The sequence below is a fragment of the Tamandua tetradactyla genome, chromosome 3, assembly GCF_023851605.1.
Source record: "Tamandua tetradactyla isolate mTamTet1 chromosome 3, mTamTet1.pri, whole genome shotgun sequence".
NCBI lineage: Eukaryota > Metazoa > Chordata > Mammalia > Pilosa > Myrmecophagidae > Tamandua > Tamandua tetradactyla.
In genome coordinates, this window is record NC_135329.1 from 202,782,984 (window position 1) to 202,797,306 (window position 14,323).

Consider the following 14,323-nt stretch of genomic DNA (forward strand, 5'->3'; position numbering starts at 1 on the left):
AGAGGCCAGAAGTGCTGCTCAGCAGCCTCCAGTGCCCAGGACAGCCACCACAGAATGATCCAGCCCCAAATGTCAAAAAACGCTGTGGTTGAGGAGCCCTGCCCTGCACAGTGGACTGCATCCAAATGGTCAGGCAGTCATACACCAGATATTTACCAGGCACCTCCCACGAGCCAGGCCTGTGCAGGGACTCAACACTGAACAAGATAAAGTCCTTCCCTAAGCACATTATGGTCTCTAGAACAGGCTCAGCAAAGTGCAGCCTTGCTGCCAGTTCTTGTAAGGAAAGATTTATCAGCACAAAACCGAGCTCATTCACTGAAGAATTATATATGGCTGCTTTCCCACAGCACCAACACGGTTGAGCAGTTGCAACTGAGACCATCTGTCCCATGCAGCCTAAAATATTTACTATTTGGGTCTTTACAGAAATATTGCCTGATCCCTATTCTGGGCAGATGTACACAAATAAAACAGGCCAGTACAAATACCTTTGGTGGTGTAACTGAGACAACAGGGCTGTAAATAGAAGAAGCTACAGGAGCACAGAGAAGGGCACCCAACCTTGCCTTGGAGCAAAGCATCCCTGAGAGGCTGACCTTTAAGTTGAGACATGAAGATGTAATCCAAGTGAAGGGTGTTTGGGAACAGCAAGTGCAAAGGCGCAGAAAAGAAAGGTAATGTGGTCCCTTCAGGGCTTAAAAGGAAGAGAGTGTGGCCAGAGGAGATTTTCTCAGAGAGAGGAAAGGCAAAATTTTAGGAGTTTGATTTTTTTTCTTAAGGATAATGGTGAGCCAATTGTGGGATTAAAGCTGGTAAGTGACATCTCTGACTTGAACTGCCCCTTTTACAAGCGCTCCACCCTTTCATAATCATCTGAAATATATTCCCCCATCAGACCTAACTGCTGGTAAAATCTGTTCTAATATCACCTGCCCAAGAGTTTCCCACACACGCCTCCCTCCTTCCACCCCAACAATCAGCCAGTCTCTCATGGCTGTACTCTACGTCAGTCGATCTGAACTCAGCATTGGCATTTCAGGCACTGTTAGCATGCCTTCCCGTCCCAGGAGTTACATCGTCATCTTTTGGAATGTCCCATAGTCTCAGGACTGTGTTCCATACATCGTCACCATCCAATACGTGGCAAAAGGAACATCACCTTCTCCACATCTACATGAGAGGAGCCCTTCCCCTTTCTAGTAACTGGGCAAAACTTCCTAACTCTGGAGGCCACTGCTCTGTGGGAGCTGGAGTGTCTCTTCCACCAGCTTCAAAGAAAATACCAGTTAATTTGGGAAGCACATCACGCCCCTGAGGGTGAGTTGAAAGCATCCCTTTATCTGTTCCACCCAATGACAACACCATTATGTGGTCACTTTGCTGTTCTGGAAAGGGAAGCCTGGGTGCTGGCCAGCCAAAGGGCCTTAAGAGTTTGTAAGAGTTCCCTCTTTTGCTGAAAAGGCAGCAGACATTCCTCCTGATGTATAAGCACATGGTGAGATCACTGTTGAACTGGGAAGAGGTCCCATGCCAGATGTTATAATATAGGCTTTGTTCCCTTGAATGGAAGACGCAGAAATTGTCAAGCTGATGATATGCCAAGAGGAAGGAAGGCTCTTGTTATCCAGAGTTGTAAGCCCAGCACTTTCCACTACATGGACTAGTTCTCTATTTGGAAGGTGTTGTAAGGAATGAAACTAAATCTAAAACGCCCACCTATGTTAGAGGGATCACCTCCCCGGGAAGAGTCAAGGTTGATGGTAAACACAACCCTAATGGACGTGGGTGCATCCATCAGGCAGTACCAGTTCCAGACAAAATGGAGATCACCTTTGTGTTCATTGCAGGAACGTGCACCACCTTTGAGCCCCAGCCCCCACCCGCCCCTGCCTCCCTGCCAGAAGACATTGTAGAGCAGAGAGTTCCAAGCAGAAAACATTAGGCCTTCTGTGGTGGAGGACTCTTAGTAGACAAAAGTTATACTTAGCAAGTCTGTGACCCACTCAGACTGGATAGGAAACAGCCAAAAGTGGTTTTCTCCATGTAGCTCTCAGCTCCAGCAGTTGGTTACAAAATCCCCTTAGCAATGAAAGAGCAGAGTTTGAAGGGAAAACAGGATGAAACCAACAATGCAATTGTAAGCAGAGATCGTTCTTCACAGGGTGGGCTCTTCCCGCACCACCGACCTTGGGGTGGTGTGTACAGCAGCGGCACACTGTGGACAGAATCACCTTTAATAAAAGATCATGAGCCATGAGCAGCCCAGATACTGAGGCCAGTCGGGGCGGGGCCACCTTACATCCTTACAATAGACTTGTCATAGTTGGCTGTTGGACAGTGTGGCCAGCACAGCCAGGATGGCCAGCAGGAACAGACAGCAAGAGGGGACCGAGGAATACTGGCGCCTTTATTACAGGAACACTCTCCTGCTTCCCAGGCTGCCCAGCTGTGACTTTGACTCTTTTGGGTTCGGGGCCAAAGGAACTGGAAGTAGATCTGGATTTTGTACCACCTGTTTTTCTCGTGTTCCCCAAACCCCAAGCAGTAAGGACCCAAGAGATGTCGCCCTCAGCTGGAGTCTGAGTGGCTCTTGAGCAGTGTCTAAAACAGCTTTGGAGCCTGTCTTAAATTAATAGAGATTTGTGTTGTTTGTGTTTTCTGCATTGCATCTGTGTTTGTGCACGAAGTTAATTGGGTGTCGAGTATAGCGACTTCCTTTAACAGCTCATGAGCCCTGGGAACGGGGTTAGCAGTTATTTTTCTTTTCTTTGGCACTCATTGAGTGGAAAAAAGTTTTCAGTCATTTAGTGTAACCACTCTCTCAACCTTGTTTTAAACCAGCCTGCGCTGTGGTATACATATATGCAAATATCAAAGGCTGGTCACCTCACTTTTTTAAAGAATAACTGCCAAGTGGAAGATGAGCCTATAATTAGGTTCTGCAAATTCAATTCAGTAAATATATCCAGATACTAGCTACTCTTCGTAAAGAAGAATTTTAGGTGTTGTGAGTGATACAAAGATGAATATGATGTGTGGTTTTTTTCATATGTCCTTCACCATGTTGGATAATTTACAGAGAGATTAAGGAGTTTGGGGCTGGTAATCTAGAGGTTTCTAATCCCTTCAGATCAATTGGCAGTGCCCTCACGCCTCTTTGGATGATTGAACATCTGGACTCATGGGCACCCAATGTGGTAGGGGACATGTGAAAAGAAGACAAACCACATGAGGGACACTTAGAAGATCAATTTGGTTTAAATGCTCAAATAGGGACCCTGCTAGTCTGGCAATGACTGAAGCATTTTCAGATTAATTAAATGAGCAATGTAGTCATTACCAAAAGTTAGAGAGATTCTGCTCCTTTTTCCTGTCCCTCCTCTAAGTGACACATCCTTTCTCCCCTTCCTGTAGGGTGTATATGCTTCATAGCACTCCAGTTCAATAGTTTTTAATTCAAAATAAGTTAACAGCTACAAATGACTATTTGTGGAGCAACTACTTTGTTGTGCTAAGTGGTCAAAACCCCACGCTCAAAAACTGGCCAAGTATAAAATATTTAAGTAGGAGTTCAGTATCCACATAGAAGGGTGTGTTGAGCCACTTAGTGCATGATTAAACCTTTGGATTAATATAGAAAAATGTATAAGGTAAAGGAAATTTCCATTGCTTCATCCTCACTGTTTTTTTTTTTTTAAGATTCATACAAAAAAAAAAACCACATAGCGAAACATCGAGATTTTCATTTCAGCAACATATGATGCAAATGATGAACTATCAGAGTGAGATTCCTACCTGGTCCTGGGGGCCCTCTCGCTCCAGGCGGTCCCATGGCTCCTTCTGGTCCTCTTGGGCCTGGCACCCCAGGAAGCCCAGGGATTCGGGGGCAGGAATCCACATCTGCAGGTGGCCCAGGTTCACCTGAAATTGTAACCACCGCTTGTGTGATGAATTTAGATGCTTATGAATAAATACCCTCTGCATTCTCAAGTCAGAGACGGACTTCTGGCATTATGCTGAACTTTTAACAAGAGTGTTTGGCAATCCAACGTAAGCTCCGTAAAGTCTTTTTCTCTGTGGAGTGCATGATAAACTTCCAGAAAGTAGTTGTTGAATACATGGATGGATGGATGGATGGATGGATGGATGGATGGATGGATGGATGGATGGAAGGAAGGAAGGAATATCAGAGGAAGAAGAAATATAAAGTAATAGAGAATGGCTGAGGCAGCAATTGTTTGGAGAACTTCACAGAATTTCCAAAGTTTGGGCCACTTTTTACTTGGGACCCAGCCACAGGTGGCATCGGGAGGGGGACTAAATGGGTTCCTAAAGCTCAGCTATGTCTCCCTAAGTCATTACTCTACAATTGCAATCAGGGGGTTTTCACAGTGTCAGTTACTCAAATGTATGAGTTTTAGGCTTGCCACAGGCTCTAAAGGAGTAACTCCCAACCTTAAGTGCATGCTGGAATCATCCAGGGTTGTTGCAAAAATATTCCAGTGGCCGGTTCTCACACTCAGAGACTGGCTTGATTGGTATAGGATGCAGCCTGGGCTGTTCCCTCACCCCTGGCTGCCTATAAAATCAGCTGGGGTACTTTTCAAGAAGTGCTGATGTCTGAATTCCATCCAGAATCATGAAATAGAACTCTCTGGGGGTGAGACCCAGATTAGTAACTTTTTAAAAAACTCCTTGGCGGATTCAAATGTCGGCCTGAGTTGAGAAGCACTGCAGGAATGATGTAGTTTTCAAACTCCAGCCCATCAGAATGGTCTGGGAGCCTCGTGGAACACAGATTGGTGGGTTCGCTCCCAGAGCTTCTAAGGCCGTAGGTGGGGATAGAGCCCTGTTGTCGGCACTGCTAACAGTGTCCCAGGTGAGGCAGCTGGTGCTAATCTGCGATTGCACATTGAGAACCTGTTCTAAAGGGTTGGAATCTCTCTCTCTTTTTGTCCTTTGTTACATTCGTATCATTAGGAGCATTTTTCTAGAACTCCATTCAGTCACCAGGCAAACATTCCAAAAGGCCATCAATAAAGCCATAATAATAATGGCTAAAACTTATCAAATGCTTTTTCATGTATCAGGCCCTATGCTAAGTGCTTTCCTATCAGATCCTCTGACAAGCCTGTGCGTATGTGCCATTATTAGAATGCTACAGATGAGAAAATCGAGGTTCATGTGGCTAGAGAAATATGACCATAATGACTAAGTTTTTACCTCATACTTAAGGAGCCTGTGCAAAACAGACTTGAATTCTATAAGCTGTTTGGAATTTAACCCTTCTATGGTAAGACAGCCCAAGCTACACAGGCCCAGATGGATTTTTATGGTATGTAAAGTTTAATATGGGAACTTTTGTGCTATACATTATTACTACAATAAAAAGTTTTTAAAAAAGAAGAAAAGCCAAAAGGAAAATGGCTATGAGAAGACGTGATTTTTGCTGTAATCTATCCATTAGTAAATCTTCACTGTAATCTACCTATTAATAAAGCTTCTTCTTAAAAAAAAAAAACTTGCCTTTTCCATTATGGTTAATTTGAGAAAGATGCATGGAACTTTCTTGATTTTCATAAACTATCTGAGCCTTTCACGGTGGCAGTGGTGTGTGAGCAGGAGGAAGGAGAACGGGGAAGGAGGAATTTAGCTGGACCTTCATGTTTAGGGTTTCGATGTTATATTCAAATGAGTTACGCATATAGTCACAGAAAGACACTGAAAGGATTGAAACAAAAATTTATTAAATATACAGCTTAAATTTTAAAATATAAATATTTAAAATGGCAGGATTTTTTCAATTCTGATTTTGCATTTCTTTACTTTTTAATAAAACAAAAGCTGAAAACACAAGGGCTGAGGCCTCTTTTTTTAAAGAGCCCTAGCTGTATTTAAGGTCATCTCCATTAGTGTTAATAACAGAGGCCTGGAAAGAATAAGTGCAAGCGTTCACAATTTTTCCCTTTTTCTTTGGAAAGACTCTTTCTAGTCTCTTGGAAAATGCCAGACACAGAGCAATAACGTTGCTTCGGCATCATAAAGGAATAAGTGAACACTTAATTGAAAAGAAAGCTGGCATTTTAAAAAAACTTTTCATTGTAGTAACCAATATAGAGCCTGAAATTCCCATTTTAACCACATTCTAGTGTACAATTCAGCAGCATTAATTACATTCACGATGCTGTGTTGTGCTGCATCACCAATACCCTGCTGGGTGTTTCCACCCCTTCAAACACAAACTACTCACCCATTAAGCTATAACTCCCTCTTCCCACCCCACACCCCTTGCCCCAGGTAGACTATAATATCCTGATCTGTATTCTATGAAGTTTGCTCCTTCTGGTTATTTCATATTAGCAAGATCATACAATATTTGTTTTCCATGCCTGGCATATTGCACTCAACTGTGGGATGGTGCAGCCAGGATTGAAATCAGTTTGGCAGTTCCTCATTTGAAATTGAAAGTAAAATTACCCTAGGCCCTGGGAATACCACTTCTTGGGATATTCCCCAAAGAATTAAGAGCAAGGACTCAAACATTTGTACACCAGAATTTCTAGCAGTATTATGTACAATAGCCAAAAGGTAGAAGCAACCCAAGTGTCCATCGACAGATGAATGGGTAAACAAAATGTGGTAAATCCATACAATGGAATATTACTCAGCTGTAAAAAAAGAGTGAGGTTCTGATGCATGCAACAGCATGGATGAATCTTGAAGACATCAAGTAGAGGCAATGTCTTTTTCACGCACAAAAAATATGCTCCTTGAAAGGGGGACTACATTCTGTGATAAGAAAGACTTGCCACAGCCCCTTCGGGCTATTAAGGGCTCATCTTTAAATGTTGTTGCTGCTTCATATTTTAGAGATAGTCTATGTATTTATATTTTAGAATTCATAAAAGGAACTTACATCTGTATATACTGTAGCACTGGCATAGGAAGCACTCAAAATCTATCCTTAATAGAAATTGTATAAATTGAGTGTCCATACTAAATTGACACCTCTAATAAGGCTCAGCATTAGGGCATTCTAATATTAGGTTACTGTATCTGTGACTAGAAGCAAAAGCATTTAAACCTAATATAAATTACAGTATCCCATCTATAAATGTAGCAGAGTTTAACTCATAAATATAGTGGAAAGGCAAGTATGGAAATGACTGGAAACCATATTTTGGGGGAATTATCAATTTTGTAGCAATTCTTACCTCTTGAGCCTGGAGCAATCCAAAGCCAAAAAACAAAACAAAAAACAGTCTGTGTGACAATATTCATACAGTGGAAAGAGACTTTAAATGTGTGAATTAGGACAAAAATAAAATAGTTTGAGAGCAATCAACTATATTATATTATGTATTATTTAGGACAGTGGCGACGATGATCAGAATGCCAGCCCCTCGCTTACATAAATGTCCACATCACTGTTACAAACAGGGACAGCTATGATTTAGAAAAGTTTTCCTAGCTAGAAAGATTTCAAACGAAACTCTTGTGAGCAACATAAAATTCTTGGTGATTTACTGCTGCAAATATGCCCTAATTTGATGTATACAGAAATTCTGTCCATTTGAAGCCTTCTGAAAATTTCATATTAATTTGCCAAGTCTCATAGGTTATGCTCAGAAAGGAAATAGAAAATGAATCAAAATGTAAGGCTCTTGTCCTGAACTTCTGTGATCTATCATAAAACAGTGAAGTCTATTTATTCTTTGGACTAAAGTGCTAATTTAGGAGACTGTAAAATATTCTGAACTGAAATGACAGTACTATAATATTAATTTAAGACTCTGAAAGACATTACTTCTGCCTATCTCTAAGGCATATTTCCATTTTCCCTGCCTCTTCTCAGCCTTTCTTTGGCTTATTTTGGCCTAATGATTAAAAAGTGTTGTCTAAAAGGTTTAAATTGTGTAATCTTTCACTTTCATAGGAGCTAGTAAACTATAGAGAAGAGGTTAAATAAAACATCTAGGAAAAAAATCAATGGGAATTTGGGACAGGAACTGATCATACAATTTTAACATATGACAATAAAATCAGTCTTTGCCTCTCATTTGAGGCAACACATATATATTTACTTTAGAAATCTCATATGTAAAATCAGCTTCTAATTTTCAAATTTACTCATTCAGAAATTAATATTAGTATACAAAGTGTGAGATATTAGAGTGCAACTTAACATAAATATACTCTTTATATCAGAAAGGTGTTAACTAACAAAAAATTGCTGGCAAATTTTAGAATAAATAAGTACTTTCTGAAAGATGATCTCTACAGGAATGTCTAAACACAGTGCTGGGTGCAGGTTGCTCAGAAGAGACGATTAGGCCTTACAAGCTTACCTGGAGGGCCAGGGGGCCCTTGTCTGCCTCGAGGTCCGGGTAAGCCCTTGTCTCCAGGTAGCCCAGGGTATCCATGTGGCCCCTGCAGCCCTGGCAGTCCCATTGGTCCTAAAAGGAACATGTAAAAATGAAGACTCTGCAATGGAGTCGTATAAAGACAATCACCAGTTCGATTAACTGAACACAGTGATGCACCCCAACCAAACTGGAGAGCAAACTCTGCCCCAGAGATACTTTTTGTTTGTGCAGCTGAGAAGAGTTGCCTCTTTCTGAAGGAAAACACAATGATCATCAAAAGAACCCCGGAAAATGGTTCTATGATCAGAACAAAACCCAATGATGATGAAAAGCCCTGTCATCCTGAACTTACTCTGAAGACATTCAAAGAACTAGGACTGGAGCAAATGACAGATGCCCTCCTCTCTGGGGACAGCATGCCTCCTAGCCATGAACTGACCCCTCTCTTGCCATCCTCTAAGTTTCAGCCAGGCCAATCAATCAATTCCTCGCATATCCTGTTCCTTCTCTTCTTTCCATCCACTCAGTCCTTCTCATTTTTTAGCTTTTGGATCAAGCTTCACTTCCTCAGGGAAGCCCTCCCTAAATCACAACCAAAGTCCAACTGCTTCTTGATAGCCTCATATAGAAGTATGCCCCTTCATTCACAGTATTCATTTCAGTTTGTATCTATGTATTCGTCGGTTTTCCCCCATGAAACTATACTTAAGAGTGGGGTTCTGTTTAAATATGTTCACTACTATATTCCTGTAGGTGCCTAATAAATGCTTATGAAATAAATAAACCTCCCACTGTATAGGTCTCAAGAGGTAAACCGAGGAAACTCACCATTTTCATTGTGAAGCACTCTTTGGCCCTTAGGCCCACTGGACTGGGAGATAAGGAGCATCAGTATTCTAACCCTGTATGTCCCTGGTTATGTGGCATGCTGTTTCCCCATTCCTGAGGTTGACGTCCAGATGGAGGGTTGTTCTCTAGAGTAACACCTGGGGAAAGCGAGTGTTGAAAGAGGAACTAGGTGATACAACCAGCCCCTTCCTCCTTCTTCTTGTTGACTACAGCTCCTGTACATCTGTCTGATTCTGGGCTTCAATGACAGGAAGCCACATACCTGCAGATATAAGCCACATTTCCTAAAATGTTTATTACTGCCAATAAAAGTGAAGAGGGCTGCTGTGTACTGTTGTGCAGGTGGTTTGCTACACGATTCTAGGGATGCCACCTGCTGATGATTTTGATCTCCTTCTGCCCGAATCTTTTGCCTTATTTCACATTTAGTTCAGAAGTCAGCCAGGTGCTAGCTATTGGGGTCCTGCAAACTTCAGTGCTGCTTCTCTGATATCCATTCCCTCATTTATGAAATAAGGACGTTGAACTGGGCTATATTGTTAAATGGTCTCTTTTCAGCAAAGAACGTTCCATGATCCTAATAATTCTCTGAAATTCTGGTGATCAAAAACCAATGCCCCCACCCCCACCCCCCAAAAAAGGGTAGTGCAATGGAGGTGGCTCAGTGGCAGAATTCTTGCCTGCCATGCCGGGGACTGGGGTTCGATTCCCGATCCTGCCCATGCAAACAAAACAAAACAAAAGAATGCCCCCTAAATGCCTGGCATTTAGGTAAGAAGTAAATAAAAATCAACAGTTTAGCCTTAAAGAGTGCGGAAAATCAGTAAACAGAGGCCCTTTGAGGAGTATGAAAAGCAAGACCAGTCATCTAGAACTGAGCGGTCCAATACAGAAGCCACTAGGCACATGGGGTTCTTGAGTACTTGAAATAAGGGCAGCCCAAACTGGCTTGTGCTGGAAGATACATACCAACTTTAAAGGTGGGGAGGAGCCATGTCTTATCACTTGGGAGAGGAACGAGGTGTGTACAAAGAGCCCTCTCCTCAGTGAGAGCTCAATGATGATCTCATGACAATTTTTCTATTTATATGTTAAAATATTTCAAAATTATGATGTTAAATAAAGTGTGAAAGTTCATTGCACTTGTTTCTTTTCACTTTTTAAAATGTGGCTGTTAAACAGCCCATGTGTGGCTTATATGGTTCCTCCAGGCTCAGCACTGGTCTAGAAGACTATCAAGTACATGGTTAGGGTCGAAAGATGAACCTCGGCTTCTTGATTTAACTTGCTCAACTCTTATCCAAACTTCAGCCCTCCTTGGGAAAGTCAGGATCACTTGGCAATAGAGTAACTGGTTCCCTCTGAAATAGGAATGACTTCATGGCCCAGTAACCCCGATGGACCCTCAAGGATAAAATAATGGAAGTCCTTACATAGAAGCGGAGGAACCACTTGCATTCATACCTTTCTGGCCGTCTTTTCCATCACATCCTGGGAAGCCTTTGCATCCTGGGGGGCCTGGGGAGCCTGGGGGACCCGGCAGCCCTGGTAGACCCCAGTCACCTGGCTCCCCTTTCAGGACGTCAGCACTCCCTGGGGGCCCCGGAGGCCCAGGTGCTCCTGGCCAAAGGAGAGAGGTCAAAAGATTGCATCCAAGTCAAATGTGTGAGCCCGTGGCCTGAGAGCTTCTTAGGGAGAGAGATTTAAAGTTTTCCAAGCAAGGGATTCTACAGATTCAGAAGTGAAACAGACTACATTGCATGGAGGCCAGGCTGAGAAATGGTGTAGACACTGCAACAGTAACTGTTAGAAAATAAGGAACTTAAGCCCAAGTTTCCTTCCCTTCAGAGCAATTCCTTTTGGAAGTATTAGTTTGTGGGTTTTGGGTCCCCAAATCACATCACCATTCCACCATTTTAATACAGAGAGAGACTTTTGAGGAAATACAGCGGATGGCAAAGGAATGTTCACCCAATTACATTTATTATCTAATTCAGACACAAGGAATTCTCTCTAAGATGGTGACTGTGGAAATGGAAAACCACCTCTACTACTCTTAATCCCCCACTTACAGAAGAAGAGAAAGCGGAATCTAAGCAGGAGGCTGCTGACCCAGAACACTCTATTAAATGTTCACTACAGAAAAGATGGGCACTTTGGCTTCTTAAAAATGATAAAAGCAAACTTGGTAAGCAAACCTTCAACTAATCTCTAAGTCTGATACTGGTGGAGGCCTTTGGGCTGTCTACAACCAGGTCCAGTTGTCTGGAAATTTAATGGTTGGCTGTGACTACTCACTTTTTAAGGATAGTATTGAGCCTATGTGGGAAGATGAAAAAAAACAAATGAGGAGGAGGAGGACTGATTATATTAAACGAACAGCAGAGATGAAGTGGCCTCAATCACTTTCGGCTGGAGGCACTGCTGTGCTTTATTGGAGAATCTTTTGATGACGCAGGGATGATGTGTGTGGAGCCACTGCTAACGTTAGAACTGAAGGTAACAGACAGAAGTACGGACTACTGAACATAAAAACAGAGAAGCTGTTACACAGGGAGGGTATACAAGGAAAGGTTAGGACTTCCTCCAAAGATAGTGATTGGTTGTCAGTCTCCTGCAGACACAACGACTAGGGGCAGCCCCACCACTAAAAATAGGTCTGTTGTTTAAGAAGACACCTTCTGAGAATTCTTGTAGGAGACTGGGTCAAGCAATTGAGATTTGGGAGCTGAACCAAAGCTTCTTCAAAGGCCAAGTGCACTGCATTTAACTTTGATTTCCATTTAAATTATGTTTGTTTCTTTTTACAGCATTGTCTCTGCTATACTCTTGCTGATGGCTGCTAGATTTTCAGTTATTTGTTTCCCTACTTGAGAACATTAGCAATTCTGATTTCAGTTATTCATTTGGTTTTGCTTTTGTGTTTTTCTTCACGTAACATTGGTAAAGGATCCAGGAATGTGACACAAAGGTGGACTAAACATTAATTTTGTGCATTCTTTGGTAATTTTTTAGATTTTTTGGAACTAAAAAGCTTTGCTACAAATTTATACATTTCACTCAAATTAGTGATCTGTGTTTGTGTGATTCACTAAATGGATTTTTTTAAATGTAATATCCTAACTAGAATTAAAACGTCTGTTTTTCATACCTTAATGCTGTATTTTAACACTTTGCATGACAGGCTATTTTGCTTTGGTTAAAAATATCTCAAGCAGAGAAGCAGTTTCATTCACATTAATACTGTATAAAACTGTAAATAAAATAAGTACAGTGAATTCTTTCAGACAAAAAAAAAAACTGGAAACAAGTGCTACACATAGAAATGAATGGAATCCAAATTCTATTCAGCCCCTATATGTTCTAACCCATCTTTGAACACTTTTATTTTTCTCAATGTAAAAAGGAATTATATGATATTTTACCAGCCACACTAAAGACTCAAAGACAGCAGGCTTGGGTCTCAGTAGAAAAGCTCTATGAACAAGATGCTACTCTAAGTCATGCTCTTGCCCAACTCCCACACCAGCTCTGGTCTAATCCTACTTTATTAGCTTAGTAATGACTTCCAAAATACTCCCTTGCCAGAGTTTGTCTCTCTGAAGTGATGAGAGGAACAAAATGTACTACAAACAGCCCATTAAGAGACTTCTCTGTTTCACTGAGTGTAACGAGCCTGGTCCTTGTGGGGTATGTGGTAGGGACCAACAAGGAGGGTGAGATTCCGTCTTGCCGGAGTCCTCCCCCTCAGCATCAAGCTGGCACCAGGAAATGCGTGCTCCGAATCAGAATTTAAGCCCAGAGAGAGGTGGTCTGATAGAATTGAACCTAGAGAGAGGTAGTCTGATAGAATTGAAATAGAAGAGTGAGGGGGCCTGAGTTCCTATGCAGGATATGGTCCTAAGAGCTCACCTCCACCCACCTCCATCCCCAAATGGGCTCACTTTCCCATCTGTCAGGTTGATGGGCTACCAAGGGGCTTCTACTCGACCATCCTCTGGCCCTACATCTCTGCAGAACTGGTAGCATCTACCAAAGGGAGCGTTGATGTCCTTTGACACAATTTTCTCATACCTCTCGGGCCATCAGGGCCAGGAGAACCCTGATCTCCAGGGGGCCCTGGGTCAGGAATGCCACCCTTAGGAGCTCTGCCTGCGGCACCTGCAGGACCAGATGGCCCTGGTCTCCCTGAAGAGGAACATGTTCAGATGTTAGAGCCTCATCACATCGTGAAGATTTGCATTTCATGACTGAGAGGGGCAGGACAAGCTGCTTCTTACCTGGAGGGCCTTGGGGACCTCTTTCTCCAAAAAGGCCTGGAGGAGAAATTCCTGGGCTCCCGAGGTCTCCTGTCTCCCCTTTTGGCCCAGGCGTTCCCACCGGACCTGGAGGGCCCATTTCATGCAAACCTTAATGGGGGAATACAGCATTAATTCTGCATTTTCTCCTTGTTTGCCCTTGTTATTGTGCCTAGAAAATAACTGCCCCCCAACAGGTGGTGAGAGAGGAGTGGCTGGTACCGCCAAGACCATCCAAATAGTTGCATGCTATTCATGGGTCACCATTTACTCTCTAAGGCCCATCCTACTGCTCAATCCTAGTTTTTATTTCTTTTATGATTGTTTCCCACATTAAAAACAACAACAACAGCAGCTTTGGACAACACCAACCCTCCAACCACTACAACAGATTGAATGACAACAAAGAGATACAACCATACGAATTACGAGTAAACTGCTTAGAAGTTTGAAGTGGAAATGGACATATATTTAGGACTTTAGTGGAGTCTCCCATGGAGAAGCAAGGGCAGCATTGGTTTCTTGGATAAAAGACAAGCATTTTAGTGGATTATTAAGAAGAGCCACTAAATGAATCCTAAGTGGCCTAATTATTTCTTGATTTTCCAAGATGTATTGATAGGTTGTCTCTTTTCAACAATAAATTCAAACTTACCAGCACAATTCCACCCTTTTCCCATAGTCACTTAAATCTAAGTGGTTCCAAATACTTTGTCTGATTATGAGCAATTTTCCCGAGAAGGTAATGCAACAACCGTGCATTGTATTAAGTAAAAGAAGAAGCTAAAATGCAGTTGTTGATGATTA

The 14,323-nt window shown here is 42.3% G+C and overlaps 1 protein-coding gene and 1 pseudogene across 11 annotated transcripts in view; one reads left to right on the top strand and one right to left on the bottom strand.

The window, feature by feature from the left end:
- Window positions 1–14,323, bottom strand: part of COL4A4 (collagen type IV alpha 4 chain) — a 185,819-nt gene that overhangs the window by 54,358 nt on the left and 117,138 nt on the right. For all 11 annotated transcript variants that reach the window (XM_077155308.1, XM_077155309.1, XM_077155305.1 and 8 more), the window contains 5 exons: window positions 13,499–13,627; window positions 13,293–13,406; window positions 10,683–10,838; window positions 8,352–8,459; window positions 3,799–3,924 (listed from right to left, as the gene is read on the bottom strand). In XM_077155308.1, coding sequence (XP_077011423.1) covers window positions 3,799–3,924; window positions 8,352–8,459; window positions 10,683–10,838; window positions 13,293–13,406; window positions 13,499–13,627 — 633 coding nt within the window. The remainder of the gene's footprint in view (window positions 1–3,798; window positions 3,925–8,351; window positions 8,460–10,682; window positions 10,839–13,292; window positions 13,407–13,498; window positions 13,628–14,323) is intronic.
- Window positions 11,237–11,888, top strand: LOC143678176 (eukaryotic translation initiation factor 4E pseudogene; annotated as a pseudogene).